The following is an 18,192-nucleotide window of genomic DNA, read 5'->3' as shown; positions in this document are numbered from 1 at the left end:
AGGGAGTGGGGGTCCCTTCTGGATACCTCCCTGGGGAACTTCCCAGGCAGCACGTACACACACACATACATGCACACACACACAAGTACCTGCACACACATACACGCACACATACACACGCCTGCACACACACACATATGCACATACACATGCACCCATAAACACACATACTTATGTGCACACGTGTGTGCACATACACATATACACATGCACACACAAGTGAGCACACATACACACTTATGCACACACATGTGAGCACACACAAACACACACACTCTGCTCAGGCCTGTAGGCCCTGAGGTTTCTAAAACAAAGGTAGGACCTAGGGTGCAGGGTCTGGCTGGGCTGGGACGCCCATTAGCACCCTCGCCATGCAGTCCGCTGGACCCAGGTACCCACAGCAGGAGGGAGGGGCTCACGGTGCAGGAAAGGGCATCTTGTCTCCCCTCTGCCCAATTTCCACCCCTGGGAAAGGAGCTTCGAACCCCACATCTCCAGCTTAGGCTTGAAGGGCTGTGGACAGGTAAGGATAGCTGGTCCCAGGGCTTTCTTTACATGCAAACAGACGTCCCAGACCTGCTGGGCTCTCAGCAGCTCTGTGCTTTTGAATGTCCCAAACCACAGGCACGGGGGGAGGAATGGAGCTCAGTGTTGACAACGAGAAGCCAGGGGCCCGAGAGAACAGGCAGGAAAGACCCTGCTGGCCTTTGCAAGAGTCACCTCCAACTTGGACAGGACACCCCTGCTTCAGCACAGAACACATGGGTGCAGTTACCGTGTGAGCCTGCAGGGGGCGCAGTTCACAGGCGTGCGCTGCAATGGAAGTACAGGGTCTGAGCAGCCTCCGGCTGGATCCTGGGGACCACTAGGTCTCCAGAGGTGGAAGCAAGAAGGATGAAGAACAAGTAGCAAAAGAGAGAAACGGTGCTGAAGACACACTCCCAGGAGCTGGTGTCAGACCGGGGACCAGGACGAGGGAGAGGGAAGACAATGGGGAGAAGGACGGAGGCGACGTGGACACAGGAGTTTGGGTGGAGCCAGCAGGGTGCAGGAGCTGTCCCCATGGCCTCACCCCAGTTTCCTCTCCATGAGCCCCCAAGGGGCATGCTCATGGCATCCCTGTTGCCACGACCCACCCCCAAGGCCTCTGTCCCTTCTCTCTCTCTCCCGTCTTCTCTCTCCATGGTCACCTCTTCTCTCTCCAGCAGAGCAAATTCCTCACCCCCATTGGATAGACAACAGTCCCTCTACTCCTGCCCCCCACCACACACACTACCATTCCCTTCCCTCCAGCCAGTATCTGAGAGATGCTCCAGGCTCCAGGCATATCCAAGCCGCTGGCATCCTGCAGGGGTTGCAAGAGCCCCCGGCTCCCAGATCTGAGCAGCAAGTGGACACTGCGACACGTGGTAGAAACTCTGAAGTGGACACTGGGACCCACAGTGGACACTTGGCTTTGGGACCCATAGCTCTGGGCTCTGCATCCTTGGAAACCGTCAGGGCCCAGAGCAGGGCTTTGCAACAAAGACAACTCTTCCCCTGCAGGTGAGGCCTCTTTGGTGGCTGACATGGGGTGCACCCTGGAGCTGCCGTCACCCACTTAGCTGGCAGCCGGTCACCTGAAGTTTCCAGGGAAAAGACGAGGCTCTCCAGTAGGGAGAATTTTTATTTTCTGGAATCATAGTTTTAAAAAATGAGTTGGAGAAAACAGGCGACAGTGTGGGTGGCCGCTGGTGAGGCCGAGAGGAAGATCAAAGGCTGCCAGGCACGGAGGAAGCGGCCCGGAGAACAATCCAGGCGGCCGCGCCTCACAGAAGCAGCCAGGGGACGGGAGGCGCTGGGTGAGGGGCCACGGTCACCCGCGTCCGTGGCCCGGCTCCCCAACCCCAGTGCCTCGGCTAACAGCCTTCAGCTGGAACAAACACCTGCCGTCAAGAGACGTCCAGCTGAGCTCCCAGTTCCCCAGGAGGGCCGTCCCCTCTCTGTGTGGGAGATGGACCTGCCCAAACTCTGACTCCCAGCCTGCTGTCTTCTTCCAAGAAGGAGCTGGACTCGCTCCCACTGGACCTGGTCCTTCTGGCGGCCGCCCCTCTCGAGGTCCCAGCCCAGGGCAAGTGGCCAGGAACACTCTCTGAGTTTGCCGGCTGATGAATTAGCTCATGAGAATGAGCCACGTGGGACTGAGTGGCAGTGAGTCCTCTACGTCAGGCGCGGGGCTGAGGGTCCCCATCATTTCCAAATGAGTGTGCTGGACCAAATTTCCCCACAGAGCCCTCAGCTCAGCCTCCCAGTTTAGAGCCACCAGGATGCCCTGACTATTCATTGGAAGGACTGAGGCTGAAGCTGGAGCTCTAATACTTTGGCCACCTGATGTAAAGAGCCGACTCATTGGAAAAGACCCTGATGCTGGGAAAGAGTGAAGGCAGGAAGAGAAGGGGACGACAGAGGATGGGATGGTTGGATGGCATCACTGACTCAACGGACATGAGTTTGAGCAATGTCTCAAACTCATTGTCTCAGTGTCTCTCGCTCTGGGAGATGATGAAGGACAGGGAAGCCCGGCATGTTGCAGTCCACGGGGTCGCAAAGAGTCAGGCACGACTGAGAGACAACAACAGGATGCCGAAGACCAAAGAAGGGTTATGACTTGCCCAGAGAAACAAGCGCCCCTTAGTGGCTGGGCCTAGACAAGACCCCCATCTCCGGAGTCTCAGCTCAGTGCTCCCCCGCTGCAGAGGGTGGCCCAGTAACACTCCACCTGATAAAGACTTGGAGTTCTAACAGCCCTCAACCATTTGAGACTCATCAGACCTGTTGAATTCGAGAAAGTTCTTTCAGAAAGCTTATCACCTCTGTTCTGCACAAGCTGCGCAAATTCCCAAGGCAATTGGGCAGCACTTTGGGGGCAGCATTAAAAGGATGGGATTTGGAATCCAGTCTCTCCTCCCTTCCAATCATCCTGGGTTAGCCATAAAAAGTCCACATATCCTCTCAGACCAGGCAGTTTATTCTTTATATGATTTGTCAGGTCTCCCCTCCTCTTGTTCAGCACTGCGGCTTCTGGGGCATGACCTAAGGATCTGCTGCACCCAGATCCTTCTTGAGGCAAATCGGAGGGATGGTAATCAAAGAAGAGCTCTACACACCCTTCTCCCCCAAGAGCAGAAAGGGGGGAGACCACAGTGCTGATGACCCCAAGATGCAAGTCACGGGACATCTGTCTGTATCATCTGCTGCCCCACAGCCACCACTGCCCTCCCTCACCCAGGAGCTTGTTCTGCACCCGTAAGACACAGAGCAGTTGGGGGAGGTAGTCTAGAATGGCCCTCTGCTTGGCCAATAGACCTCCAGGGGCCAAGAAAGTCTGCGGAAATCTTTCGGGTCCTCCCGAGGGTCCCCTCCCCCATCTTACCTGATGAGGTCAATGGGTTGAAACTTATAAAACACCCCGTAGCGTGCCCATTCTTGATACAGCAGCTAAACGAGAAAACCAGGGAACCAGGTTAGAGGCGAAGTGGGCAGCTAGTCACCTTTTTTATCCAGCTTAGCAAGTCAGAATTAGACACTTGCCAAGGCATGGTAGCGCTAGTGGTAAAGAACCTGCCTGCCAATGTAAGTGATGCGGGTTCAATCTCTGGGTCGGGAAGATCCCCTGGAGGAGGCCATGGCAGCCCACTCCAGTATTCTTGCCTAGAGAATCCCATGGACAGAGGAACCTGGCGGGATACAGTCCATGAGGTCACAAAGAGTCGGACACGATAGAAGCAACTTAGCATGCATACAGGGAACTCTACTCAATACTCTGTAATGACCTAGATGGGAAAAGAATCTAAAAGAGAGTGGACATATGTTTATGTATAACTGATTCACTTTGCCGTATACCCGAAACTAACACAACATTGCAAATCAACTATACTCAGATCAAAGTTAATTTTAAAACAAAGTAATTATTGATAAAGTGAAGTCACTCAGTCGTGTCTGACTCTTTGTGACCCCATGGACTGTAGCCTACCAGGCTTCTCCATCCATGGCATTTTCCAGGCAAGAATACTGGAGTAGGTTGCCATTTCCTTCTCCACGGGGTCTTCCCGACCCAGGGACTGAACCCAGGTCTCCCGCGTTGCAGGCAGATGCTTTAACCTCTGAGCCACCAGGGAATGTAAAAAAGGACAGCAAGAGAAGGGCTCTCTGAGGAGGTGACATTTGGGTTGAGACCTAGGAGGTGGGGGTGTGTTTCAACTAGGAGAACACGCCTTCCGTGCCAAGGCCTTGAGGAAAGTGATGTGACACGTCCTCACAGGACGGCCACGCTGAGCAAGGGGAGAGTCTTGGGAGATAATGCTATTTCACACTTCCTAGTCTTCTGCATCGCATCTTCTCACACGTCACACAGAACTCACACAGTTCTAGCAAGGAGAAGTGACTCTAACCAGGTATTCTGGAGAGATGGCTGAACATGAGCCCTATAGCAAAGACACCATACTAAAACTGAAATAAGAATTGGCATTCCTATTTGGTAGGTATAGACTTTTTGTCACAATGTCCTCCAACAACTTCAAAAAAAGAACCAGAAATTGCATGGGCTCTGATGGTGAAAACTGCATCCGTAGTCCCACCTTCTACAGAGCAGGACACCCCAACACAAAGGGGGCGACACGGTGCCCCGTGGGCAGGCGAAGATCTGAATCCATGAAGCCTGATGCTTTGTTCCAGGCAAGAAGCTCCAAACCTGATCATACCGTTATTACTATATCTCTTCCTCATTGTCATCCTGGTGCCTCTATTGCCCTGGGGTTTTATTCCCTCTCCCCGGTGCCAATGCTGGGCTCACTAGCACCTGGCTGTCACAGTGACATCACTGGGGGCCCACAGGGAGGCCAGCTTGCGTCAAGAGATACGGGCAATGCCTCCCGGGAGAGTGGTGGGACGTCAGTGCTCCCTCTGAGGCCCTGACCTCCAGGGCACATTCCTCTCCAAGTCACGAAGTCCAACCCTTAAACCTGTCTGCAGCGCCCTGAAGGGGAAAACTGAAAATGCTCCAGGAAGCCAGTGTGGCCTGCTTGGCTCAGGTCCAAACTGAGAGCCAGGTTCCCAGGCCTTGTCCCTGGCTGGCTCCCGGACCTGCTGGACGAAATCTCCAAGAGTCCTTTCTCAAGGCTGCATCCATCACTGGTGGATACAGAGGAGACTGAGCCAAGAGAGCTGCCCGTGCCCCATGGAGATGCGCCGGACAGACACAGCAGAGGACATCAGCACGCAGACCCCACCGGAGCGGGAGGTCCAAGCTTCAAACCTGGGAGGTGATGTGACAGTGATGCCTGAATGCCCACATATCTCTGCCCGGCAGGTTCACAAGGCCGCCAGGCAGGCGACGCAGGAGCTAGGTGGTGGGTGCTATAGACTGCTGGCTGTCTTTACAAATGTTTAACCACACAGTTTCAAACCAGGTAGGTCATGCCCTGGTTACAGGGCCCCAGCACAGACCAGCGGTCAGGGTGCAGGGAGGCAGGCCAGAGTCTTTGCCCCACAGGGATAGGCATGTGTCAGTCAAGTTCAGGACAATCATGGTAACTTGTAACAAAACCTCCTAATAAGCTCCTAGCTTATTAGATCTTATTAAATCTGCTCTTTCCCTTAGTTACATCAGGTCCTCTTCACCAACTGGTCAAGCCTGCAAATAAAGCCAGAGGGTCTACAGTTCCTCAGTGGACAGAGCCTTATTTTGGAGATGTCACTCCAAGAACATGGGTCTGATCCCAAAACTTTACTGCAAGAAGAAACAAGCCACGGGGACCACCCCACTGATGGATCAGAGCACCCAGAGGCCAGGTTGATCCCCGAGGGTCACAGCCAAGAGTAGGTCAGTATAAGTGTTTCATGAGACTATAAAGGACCCAGCTGGTAAAGCCATCTTCAAGGCCAGAGGATGGCAGAATGCATGAGACCCATGACCCTCACCGAGGTCCCAAGCTCCTCAGTTGGACCTGTGGCAGACACAGCGATGCCAGCTGCAGCCAGCTGAGAGGCACTGATGAGACGGAAGGACTAGAATGGGAGAGGATGGAATTCTACCCCCTGGATCCTGCAATGACCTATCTGAGTTTTTGGCAGGTCACTTCTCCATTAATTCAATGGGACTTGTGCAAGATGGGAAAACTAGACCTTAAGAGAAACCGAGAAGAAAAGTAGGCTTCCCATCGGAAAGCAAGACGGACTCTCGTCACGAACTTTCTGGTGGGTCACTTTTACTAACCATCCACCAGGGAAGACAGTCCTCTGAAAAAGCTGGAAGATCTAGGACCGAGGGTGTAAAAGCTACTAAAGGAAGTCATCTTCTAAGGTTGTATCCTGGATTCTCTGTAAGTGGGCAGGGAAGCCATGGGATGTGGGCGGGGCTCGAGCCTCCCTCAAAAGACAGAAACAGTCCGTTCTCTGGGATGCTGAGAAAAGCAGGCGAGTCTGGCAGATGTGGACTGAGGTGGCTGCAGACCCCGCAGCCCTGCTTCCTCGAAAGGTGGGATCTGAGGTGGAGCTGGTCTCCAGAGGGAGGGAACCTCTCACGAATCACCCTCCAGGAGGAGCTGAGTCATACAGACTGCAGGCTGCACTAGGCAGAGGGGGGTGGGGTGGGAGAGAGTGCTCTCCACCTAAGAGGCAGATCACTGGAACAGCCACAGATTTCAGGGAAGAGGGGAGGCGAACCCTGGGTACCAGCAGATGGCCGGATCACCACTAAAGTCCCCCAGAGGAGTGATCTCCCATCAGTTCTCAACCATTCTGCACCTCCTCTAACACCACAAATTCAAAGGTTCTCCCTTGTACCTAACCAAAATCCTTCCCACAGCCCTCTTGAAGAACGCCAGACTATTACAATGTGACAAATACAAATAAACATGCTACGCATATTCAGAGGTTTCAGCTCGTTCTTTCAAGATACCTCTGAGGCTCTGGGAGCGAAGCCAGCCCTGCAGCGAGAAGTCCCCCTGCCACACACAAGAAGTCACGTCCACCTGGCTGCAAAATCGGCTGGGATTTGAATGCCAGGGTCAGTCCTAACAGAACAATCATTTAATGCAGAGGTCCCCAGCATTCCGGACTTATGCCTGAGGATCTGAGGTGTAGCTGACTTAATAGTAATACTTTGACCACCTGATAGAAAGAGCCGACTTATTGGAAAATACCTTGGTGCTGGGAAAGATTGAAGGCAAAAGGAGAAGAGGGCAGCAGAGGATGAGATGGTTAGAGAGCATCATCAACTCAATGAACATGAACTGGAGCAAACTCCGGGAGATAGTGGAGGACAGGGAAGCCTGCCATTCTGCAGTCCATGGGATGGCAAAGAGTCAGATGCGACTTAGCGACTGAGCAACAACAAGGTGCACAAAAAAATGTGAAGCGCTTAATCCTGGAGCCATATCCTCGCCTGATCCGTGGAAAAATTGTCTTCCATGAAAACTGATCCCTGGTGCCAAAAAAGGTCAGGGATCACTGAATTAATGGACATGGGAACCAGTCTCCTGGTCTTGCTGAGTATCCATTTCCCAATCCAAATGGACAGAAAAAAAGTTTTCAGTCTCATTCATGATCCTCTTAGCTCCCGTCACAGCAACTTTTATTTCCCTAACCATGACCCAGACAGAGGAAAAGAAGGAGGCCAGGACTGGCTGGCAAACCTGAGGAAAAGTCACAAGGAATGGGGTCCTTGGGGTCTCTCTGGTGTCTCAGTGGTAAATAATCCACCTGCCAATGCAGGGGACACTGATCCAGGAGATCCCACATGTCACGGAGCAACTGAGCCCACGAGCTGCAACTGCTGCTGCTGCTGCTGCTGCTAAGTCGCTTCAGTCATATCCGACTCTGCGCGACCCCATACACGGCAGCCCACCAGGCTCCCCCGTCCCTGGGATTCTCCAGGCAAGAACACTGGAGTGGGGTGCCATTTCCTTCTCCAGCGAGCTGCAACTGCTGAAGCCCAAACGCTCTAGAGCTCCACAAGAGAAGTTGCAGCAATGAGAAGCCCACACACCATACCAGAGAGCAGCTCCCACCCACTGCAGCTAGAGAAAAGCCCGCACAGCAACGGAGACCCAGCACAGACAGATAAATAAATTATTTTGAAAAAAAAAAAGAAAAGAAATGGGCTCTTTGCCCTCCAGAGACACTTGTCCATCCTCACTGAGCATCGCTTGACATCAGGTTCGGGAATTATCCACTGAGATGCAGCTCTGCCCTGGAGGTCTGTCCCTGCCTGCCAGGTTCCATCCAGTTCCCCAGCTGGGATGTGCACTGCCCTAAGTAAAACAATTCCTGGGGGACAACTTTCCGTTATGGGGTTTTACTGTTAACAATAATATTATATCATTCCAGACAAAGGCACATAGATTTTGGATAGCCTACATGTCGCTTCTCTCTACCTCTGTGAGGATAACAGGGGACTGGCTGATTTCTCCCAGGAGTTCTGTGTGTTCCTGGTCTCTGGAATGTTCCTATAAAATACCCTACCTTGGCGGGCTGGGGGTCACCACCCACCCAGCAAGAGGTCTCTCAGGTAGGCCGTGGGTTGGTGATCACCCTTTAAAGGGGAGGAACATGAGATGAAAAAATAGGAGGGCAGAAAATGGCCAAGACCAGTGAGGTGAGATGTGGGGAGAAAGGCTCCTCTTTGCCTTTAAATCTGATCCGGGACTTTTCAGGAAATTAAACCCCGAGACTATGAGCATCAGATAGAAAACAGATGAGGTTAAAACATCGAAAAACTACAGCAGATTCCCTGGGCAGGCAGAAAGAGGGACATGTGTAAGCAATCACGGCCGTATTTCTGGAAAAGACCTTTTTATGTTTTTAATACTTAACACTTCATAACAGGGACTAATAGGCAGGATAAAAAGAAGGCTGCTCCAAAGCAACTTGGGGGATGAATGGTTTTCCAGACAACAGAGCAGGGGCAGGGAGGGTCTATTCCTCATCATGCCCACCCTCACCCACCCTCCTCTACTCACCAGAGTCACTTAAGCCTGGGAACCCGGTTGGAGAATGGCATGAGGGGGCAGTCAGATGGACAGCTCCGCTGAACAGGCTGGGGGATGCTTAGAGCATCATCCCTGGAGAAGAGAGTGGTACCCAGACTCCCAGGGTACCCGCACACAGAAGAAACGGGATCTACATGGACAGCTGGGGACAGAGCTGTCCAGGCAGGAGTTGCGCCTGACATAGGAGAGATTCTCCAATGGGACCCTTTTCCCTCCCCTAAATATAACCTTTCATTCCCAGCTGCCTGGAATACACAGTCAATTTCTCATCTATAATTTGGGGGTCACTGTACCCCACCTGTCTACCTAGAGAATAAGAATAATAACTGAAAGATGACCCTCCCCAAACAAGACACAATGGCACGGATACTGCTATATGCTTAGCAGGAACATGGGATTTGAGGTCACAGGGGTTTTAGCCCCGTCTCGGTTGATTGTGGCAGTGTTATCATGGACAAGGTGTACGATCATCCTGTGCCTCCGTTTCCCCATCTATAAATTAAGGCAGCAATCCCCAACCTTTCTGGCACCAAGGACTTGTCTCATGGAAGACAATTTTTCCATGGACCAGGGCTGGGGAGTGGGGTGGTGGTTTCGGGATGATTCAAGCACGTGACATTCATTGTGCACTTTATTTCTACTGGTGGCTCACACAGTAAAGAATCAGCCTCCAGTGTAGGAGATGCAGGTTCACTCCCTGGGTTGGGAAGATCCCCTAGAAAAGGGAATGGCTACCCACTCCAGTTATTCTTGCCTGGAGAATCCCACAGGCAGAGGAGCCCGGTGAGCGACAGTCCACAGGCTTGCAAAGGGTCAGAGGCGACTGAGTGGCTACCACTTTCACTTTTGTTTCTATTATTATTACATCAGGTCCACCTCGGATCACCAGGAATTAGACCCCAGAGGTTGAAGACTCCCTGAATTAAGGGTTCTGGATGCTCAGTGTTTCTCAGCTAAATCTCTCCTGTCATCAGGGGTGGGCATGCTGCCTTTGTGTGCCACTGTTGGGGATATTTTAGGATGTGGCATCGCTGGTCCACTGAGCAAGAATGCCAGCCCCACCCCGATACACAGTCATGTCAGTGACCAAAAATGGCCCCCGAATTCCCAAATGCCTGGGGACAGGGGCTGTGGAAAAACGGCTGATACAGATAAGCAGTAAGTAGAACACCCAGCATGTGTCACGCAGCCCCACACCCACGTGCAGCCCCCAAGCCCAGAGCCCTGGGCACAGCATCAAGCCGGCTCACCTTTCTGTCATTCATATCCTCCCCGGGACGGTCATATTCACCCTGTGGGAGGAGAAAACAGAGACAAGGATCAAAAACAGAGAGACGGTTCCCTTTTAAATTTTCTAACGCCATCCCTTTCTTTCATTCCCATTTAAGAAAGGTCAAGGGCATGACCCAGAAGGAAACACTGGTCCACTTTCAAGGTCACCAGCACCTGCTGTGTGTCCTATGAGCTTACAGGGGGTGGCTCCCCTCACAAGCCTTGGAGCCTCCTGTGCCTGCTCATGGCAAACGGCACAGCAGAGCCCACCCTGGAAACAGACTAGCATGTCCAGGAAACCTGCCTTGCGCCCCTTCTATACCCGGCAGAACCTCGTCTCACGTATGCCCACAGCAAGGATGTCAGCGAGGAGAAAAGGTCACCTGGGAAATCTCATCAGGCACTCAGGGCACCCGCCCGGGGGTCTCATTTGGGACCACCATGCAGCAGATGCTAAAGTGACTGACAGGGTGGAAAGGGCAGCCAAGGGGCACTGAGTTCATGGGCCAGTTAAGGTCCTCATGAGTCATCCTGAACAATATCACTGTATCTTGTTATGGGACATTCATAACACTGCTTCCAGCCAACGAAAGCCTTAATTAGTCTCTCTATTTTCTTAACCACAAACAGTAGAAGAAATTTGAGAGACCTCCTTCAAAAATGTCCAGATAGAGATGGCGCTACATACACACGATGGAATATTACTCAGCCGTTAAAACGAATGAAATAATGCCATTTGCAGCAACATGGATGGGCTTAGAGATTGTCATCCTGAGTGAAGCAAGTCAGACAGAGAAGGGAAAATATCATGTGGCATCCCTTATATATGGAATCTAAAAAGAAATGCTATGAATGAACTCGCTCACAAAACAGAAAGAGACTCACAGACTTAGAGAATGAACTTATGGTTGCCAGAGGGAAGGGACAGTTAGGCACTTTCGGAAGGTCATGTACACGTTGCTATATTTAAAATGGATAACCAACAAGCACCTACTGTATAGCACATGGAACTCTGCTCTGTTATGTGCCAGCCTGGATGGGAGGGGAGTTTGGGGGAGAATGGGTCCATGTATATGTATGGCTGAGTCCCTTCACTGTTTACCTGAAACTCCCACAACATTGTTAATTGGCTATACCCCAATATAAAATGCTTTCGGTATTAAAAAAAAATAAAAATTTAAATTAAAAAAAAATCAAGATAGAAAAAAAAGACCTGACACTGATACTTAATACATGTTCCCATAGAAGGATGAGGAGTTTTACACCTAAATAAAACTATCACAGAAAAAATATTGCATACAAAATATATATATAGTTCCATATAACACTATCATATAACTATCACATATAATAGTACATACATAGTATCACGCATCACTCTCTATCATTTGAGGGCCTAACAGTCCAGGCTGTGTATCATCACAATCTGGGACCTGCCTCCCCGAATCCACCTTCCCCATCTCTCTTGTAACCAGCTTCTCACACTTTCCCCAAAATCAAGGCAGGGAGTGCAGAGGAGGCTTAGACAAAAACATCCAGTTTTTTTGAGACAGTTTGAGACAACTGGCAAATATCAAGCAGGGGATCACTGTCTTTCACACGTGGTCGGGAACCAGCCAAGGCGGTTCAATGCCACGGTTCCCTCCTGCCTGTATATTCATTGCTGAGTTGCCGTCAGGGCTCCACCTTTTGAGTGGTGGAGGTGGTACTCACATCATGCAATGGGTAGGCAGCCTCATAGATATTGTTTGCTATCAGAGAGTTAATACCTGCAGAAGAAGAAAGATGAAAATGGTCACTGTAGGGCAGGACTTCTCACCTTGACCTTGGTCTTCTGATAAATATGAATGCCCCCAACCCCACCTCTCAGTTGAGAACCAGCCCTGGCTTCCAGATTCTCCCAGGCAAGAAGTTTCTTCCACACTTTACTTCTTAGTATTAGAACAATTTTTTCATTTCCCAAATGCAAGGTTATGATTAAATATCAGGCATTGTGCTGTGATTCAGTCCCTAAGTTGTGTCCGACTCTTTGAGACCCCATGGACGGCAGCACACCAAGCTTCCCTGTCCTTCACTATCTCCCAGAGCTTGCTCAAGTTCATGTCCATTACATCCAACCATCTCATCCTGTCTCCCCCTTTCTCCTTTTGCCTTCAATCTTTCCCAGCATCAGGGTCTTTTCCAATGAGTCAGTTCTTTCCATCAGGTGGCCAAAGTATCGGAGCTTTGGCATCAGTCCTTCCAATGAATATTCAGGGTTGACTTCCTTTAGGACTGACTCTTTGATCTCCCTGCAGTGCAAGGGACTCTCCAGAGTCTTATCAGGTAGGCTCTCTCAAATGTCATGTCCATCCTGTCCTCACACACTCGGATCCCTGCAGCCCCCAAACCACCTCCACCACCTCCTCCTTCTCCTGCTCGGAAGCCACAGCAGTGCAGGAGAATATCTGTGTTCAGGGTCGGCATAGGAATGACCATGTGGATGGATCACGGTCATTACAACCAACAAAAGTATGCATCAGTGCGTCCCGCCACGTTTTGCCTGAACCCATTTCTGGCTCCCTCACTGTTCCTTCGCAGGACAGCACCAATTACTGCCCGTGACTGACCTGTCTGTACCATTAGATCTCACAGTGTGATCTGAGGAATCCCATCTGTCCCATGACCCTTTCAGGGGGGATCCATAAGGTGAGAACTATTATTTTTAAATATTTATTTACTTGGCTGAGCTGAGCCTCAGTCGCTGCACGCAGACTCTCTTGTTGAGGCACAAGAGCTCAGTAGTTGCTGTGGCACGCAAGCTTAGGAGCCCCTCAGCACATGGGATCTTAGTTCCCTGATCCGGGATTGGACAGGAGTTCCCTGCATTGTAAGGCGGAGTCTGAACCACTGGACCACCAGGGAGGTCCCATGACTTCCATGAATGATTTTCATAATAGCACTAAGATGTTATTTGCTTTTCCACTCCTAGTCTCTCAAGAGTCTACAGCGGAGTTTTATGATCTGTGACGATGTCAACCCTGACTGCTCACAGAACGGGGCTTGTGTATCCTTATGTTTTAAACTCTTCTCGGTTTTAGCTTCTAATACAACAGATACCGATCAATACAATCCACTTAGATGATAATGCTCTGGGTGCTCTCGATAATCTTTTTAAGTGCAAAGTGAAGTTGCTCAGTTGTGTCCGAATCTTTGCAACCCCATGGACTGTAACCCACCAGGCTCCTCTGTCCATGGGATTTTCCAGGCAAGAATATTGGAGTGGGTTGCCATTTCCTTCTCCAGGGGACCTTCCCAACCCAGGGATTGAACCCGGATCTCCTGCATTGCAGACAGACGCTTTAACGTCTGAGCCACCAGGGAAGACTTTTCTAGTGCAAAGAAGGCCACAAAGCTGGGAAACCACATAACAGGGGATCCATTTCTTTAAAATCCTGGCTGTATTCTACAGCACTGGGCATACAGCAGACCCTACTAAACAGCTGTTACCTGAAGGAGTGCTCCCATCTCTATAACTCCAAGATGCTCTTCTACCATCCCCTCTCCTTCATTCATGCTGTGATTCAGAGACTATGAAGAGCCTGTAAGCTCTGTGACTCGGGACAGGCTGCCCCAGGTCGCTGGCTCCCAGATGGGAGGGATTATATCTCGACAGCTCAAGGACTCTGCCATGTGGGATGTACACTTGGTGTGGGGTAGTGGGGGTGGGGAGGAGCTCGGGGGGAGGCTCTCTGGTACATGCTGGTTTCCCTGGTCTCAAACACGTTTTCTGCTCTGAACCATTCTTTCCAGAGAGGCTGTAGACAGCAGAGTGATGAGGGAAAATCAGTTCTGGAGGGAACTATGTATGATGTCCAAATGCAAAGTCATCTGCATTTGCCCCACTCTGGAGAGAGGACAAGGTTGGGTGGTGAAGTTCCACAACAGAGACTCATTAAAATTCATGGTTTTCCACCTCCTGTGCCCACTCGGAGCCCCACCACATGCTCGGAGCCTCAGAGGCTCTCAAACAATCTTCCTCCCTCCACCAGCCTCCTCTTCCTCCAACCATGCCGCTCAGATTCCAGAGTCTAGCCAAGGCCCACATAGGAGCAGAGGCTGCAGGGGCGCCCAGCAGAAATGGCCACTGTTTCAGTGTGTCGAGAGCTGAGATCTCAGTGCTGAAGCATCACCCAAGCACCAGTCCTTTCCTGATTTTACATTTCCTCCTTGGCATACACAGAAAACATCAGAAATACCAGTGGGGGGTGGTGGGCCGCTGGAGGGTCGGTAAAGAGATTGTGGGCGGAGGAGGGGTGTCCAGGGTCTGAATGAGCTACAGATCTGTCTTCCTCTCGAGACTACAATTTCCCCCGGAGCATCATTAATCAGTTCAAGAGCCGTAACCACAGGCATAGGAAGCCACCCTACAGTCATCAAGGGGAGGGCTCCCAAGTAGGGAGGGGGCAGGGGGTGGTTCAAAGCGACAGAGGAGCTGTCAACATGGATAGAGGCTGAAGTATCACAGGCCTGCAGGGCTCCAGCCAGACTGCAAACCGACTCACTGGCCACTCAATCCTTGCAGTCACGCCCACACTTTGGTTGCCATGGCAGCAGCATATACCCTGCAGACTACCAGAAGAGCATGGAAGCTTTCAGCAGGTGTGGAACTCTCCTGCTAATTCAAGGCTTTGCTCAGCGCAAAAGCCAGGGTCTGAGAGCACTGGGCTGAAGACCTGAACTCTTGGGTCCTGTGGCCTGAGCCTCAGAAAAGACCTCGAATCGTCAGAGGTCTAAAACTACACACCCTGCCTCCCAAGGGAAATAAAGCTCCTTGGCACTGAGTGCCAGGTTCACTTGTAGAACGCTGTTCACTGCTTCTTTGTTGTAGTCGCTAAGCCGTGTCCAACTCTTTGCAGCCCCGTGGACTGTAGCCCGCCAGGTTCCTCTGTCCCTGGGATTTCCCAGGGAAGATACTGGAGTGGGTTGTCATTCTCCTTCTTTGGTAGCCCTTAAAAGTCTGCAAGGTACCTGAGGCCAGGGAGCATGCCCCTCTCACTGGAGTCTCCTGCAGCTCCCACCTCACTCTGGGGAGCACAGAAGGGGTCACGGTTGTTACCCGGAAAAGGAAGCAGTCCTGTGGCGGGAGTGATCTCAGGATCTTTTCTCATTTATCACAGGCGTCCACCTTCCCACTACTCCAACGTTCTTTAGCAACCTGTCCCAGGCGGCTCCAAGGTAAAGAATCTGCCTGCCAAGCAGGAGACTTGGGTACCATCCCTGGGTCAGGAAGATCCCCAGAAGAATGAAATGGCAACCCACTCCAGTATTCTTACCTGGAGAATCCCATGGACAGAGGAGCTTGGCGGGCTGCAGCCCACAGGGTCACAAAGAGTTGGACACAACTAAGCAACTAAATAGCAGCAGCAGCAGCAGCTGAGGAAGGAATCTTACACCCTGGTTAACTAGTCTGCTTCCTAAGAGAGGAAGCGCAGACCAAGTGTTTTTTGCCTTGGAGCCAAGACGATTCAGGTCATCAAACCAGAGCTCCACAACGCTGTAACAGACGATGTCTCTGCCTCGCTGCTGTGGGTCTCCTCTTTCTCAGGTGATAACATATGGGCCCTCCCATCAGTGGCTGCTGGGCGGAGGGAGGGGATGGCACATGAAAGGAGGAGGAGTGGGGAGGGGAAGAGGCATGCTGAAAAGTAACCATGTATCCACAGTTGCACCCAAAAATGAGCACCACTTTGGCCTCTCAACCACAGACTTCAGACACCAAAAATCTACTCCCAAACAAGCATGGAAATCAGTTTGAAAGAAGAAAATAATCAAACATCTTCTTTTAAAAAAAAAAAAAAAGAGAGAGAGAGAGTCTCTGCTTTGAAAATTTAAATTCTGAATTTTTCCCTTTCTTTTCAGATAATTGGTTCCATCATACACCACCCATCTGGCCAGAAACAGCAAAGCTTTCTTCTTCAGGATAGTATCCAAAGGTTTTCCTCCCTGCTCGAGACCCAGGGGGAGAGAGACTCCCTTTTCTGCCCTCTTACTCCCAGAAGTGGGGGGCCCAGGCAGAAGGATTAATGTTTTCCATTCCCTCTCTCCCCAAAGAGAAGTGGCACCTCAGCTCACACAAAGCATGGCCCACCAAGGACCTCTTTACTGATCCCCAAAGTCCTTTCAAGTCACCAGCCTCTTCACACCTGTTGCTTGGAACCATACTCCCCCGGGAAAAGGCTCATGTTTTCTCTCTGCCTAGGACTGGCCCTGGCTCTGCTGACCCAGCCAAGCCCAGCAACACCACCTCTCTGCATACACAGGGGCAAGGTCAAGGACCAGAGTAGGGTGGACTCAGACCCTGGGGCTGATACCCAAAAACTCCCTCATAATATAAAACCTGAGCTCTCTCATTTAGCTTCCAAGACATCTCTGGTTTCTTGGGCAGGAAGCACAGTCTATGGTCTGCCTCCCAAAGTGAGAATCTCATGAAATCTACCAGTGCCACCGGGTGACAGGGTATCCTCTGTCCCCCAGCCCTGTCCTCTCCAGGCCAAGCATCGGGGCAGGTACTCAGAGGGACGGCGCTTAATTCCTGAAAACTCATTTGGTTTTGAGTCCTTGCCCCCCAGAACCAGGCCTGTTCCCCTGGCATTCCGCTTTCATCCCTGTACTCTAGCCGGACATAAATCTAAACCAGAGCCCCCCAGACGGTGCATTTAACAGAGACTATATTTACCCATCACCAAATTGTCTTGACGTGTGCTTAATTACTTAAATGCCTTTAATCCCAAGCCTTTTCTTCTAACAAAATATAAACCATCTCAGCTGGATGAATGATAAACCAGATGTTTACAGCACACAACACAGCCTGGCTTCAGTCAAAATAATTGAGACATCGTCTCCCGAGCAGGGAGGGGAGATGCCCAAAGCATGTATTTGTTTAAATGCTCTGACACCAATATGTCCATGAATACATAGCTCCATCAAGCTGCTATTTTCTGTCTGTGAAAAGGCAACAGTTTCCATGAAGGAACAGAAAGGGTGTTGGTCAAGGAGATGTGGTCTTCTTTCCACGGTAATGTGCACTTGAAAGGCATTCCAGGATGGGGTGAACTTGCACGGCCTTGACCCTGACGGCGGATCTTATGTTATGTGGATTAGGTGGCACCGTGTCAGGCTGAGCTAAGTTTGTGATAGCTCAGAGCCAACAACAACAACATCACAGTCAGCTGCCATCCTGAGGACGCCAGACTCACAAGCACACTCCAGGCTCTGGATGTGGTGGGTGCATCAGCCCCCATCCCTCACTTCCCAAGTGACAAAGACACAAAGAGCGAGTTTTCTTGGGGAGGTTACAGGAGCTGTTGTTCAGTCGCAAAGTCATATCTGAGTCTTTGTGACCCCCTGGACTGAAGCACAGCAGGCAAAGTGTTAGACCATCACCAAATGCCCATCCCTTTTTCAAGGTCAGCTCCCCTCTCTTCTGCTAATTTTTACCGTCTGCCCCTCCTTTCACTGAATAAAAAAAGAAAAACAAAGAAGAGAGAAAATCCAAGAGATGGTACTGCTGGCCAGGACCCTGAAAGGGACTGAATACTGAATGCCCATATAGCAACTGTGAGAAAAAAATCACAAGAAAGATTAAGCTATTCACAGAGAAGACGGCTTCATTTGAAGCTAGGGTCTTCATTCACAGAAGCTAGAGTCAGATCCCCAGAAGGCGAGCACGTGGGCCACTCTCCCCACTCCCTACCACAGGTAGGAAGCCTGTGGTAGCTCATGGTGCACTCGTCCTGTCTACCTGAAGAGTCCCTAAGAGGCACCTGGGGAGCAGGTTAAAAACACCGTTTGTGCACCTGGAGGAAAGTCGGTCCCTCTCCGGACCTGACTGGCTCCCACTGAAAGAAGA

The 18,192-nt window shown here is 51.0% G+C and overlaps 1 protein-coding gene across 1 annotated transcript in view; it reads right to left on the bottom strand.

Annotated features, from left to right (window-relative positions):
* Positions 1-18,192, bottom strand: part of ANO2 (anoctamin 2) — a 334,451-nt gene that overhangs the window by 221,849 nt on the left and 94,410 nt on the right. The window contains exons 7-9 of the mRNA XM_013964246.2: positions 12,015-12,070; positions 10,280-10,321; positions 3,413-3,477 (exon numbers count right to left, since the gene is read on the bottom strand). Of these exons, the coding sequence (XP_013819700.2) occupies positions 3,413-3,477; positions 10,280-10,321; positions 12,015-12,070 (163 nt within the window). The remainder of the gene's footprint in view (positions 1-3,412; positions 3,478-10,279; positions 10,322-12,014; positions 12,071-18,192) is intronic.

Source organism: Capra hircus, chromosome 5 (genome assembly GCF_001704415.2).
Source record: "Capra hircus breed San Clemente chromosome 5, ASM170441v1, whole genome shotgun sequence".
In the NCBI taxonomy this organism is placed as follows: domain Eukaryota; kingdom Metazoa; phylum Chordata; class Mammalia; order Artiodactyla; family Bovidae; genus Capra; species Capra hircus.
The sequence above is the reverse complement of the archived record's forward strand: the minus strand, read 5'-3'. Positions and strand labels throughout refer to the sequence as shown.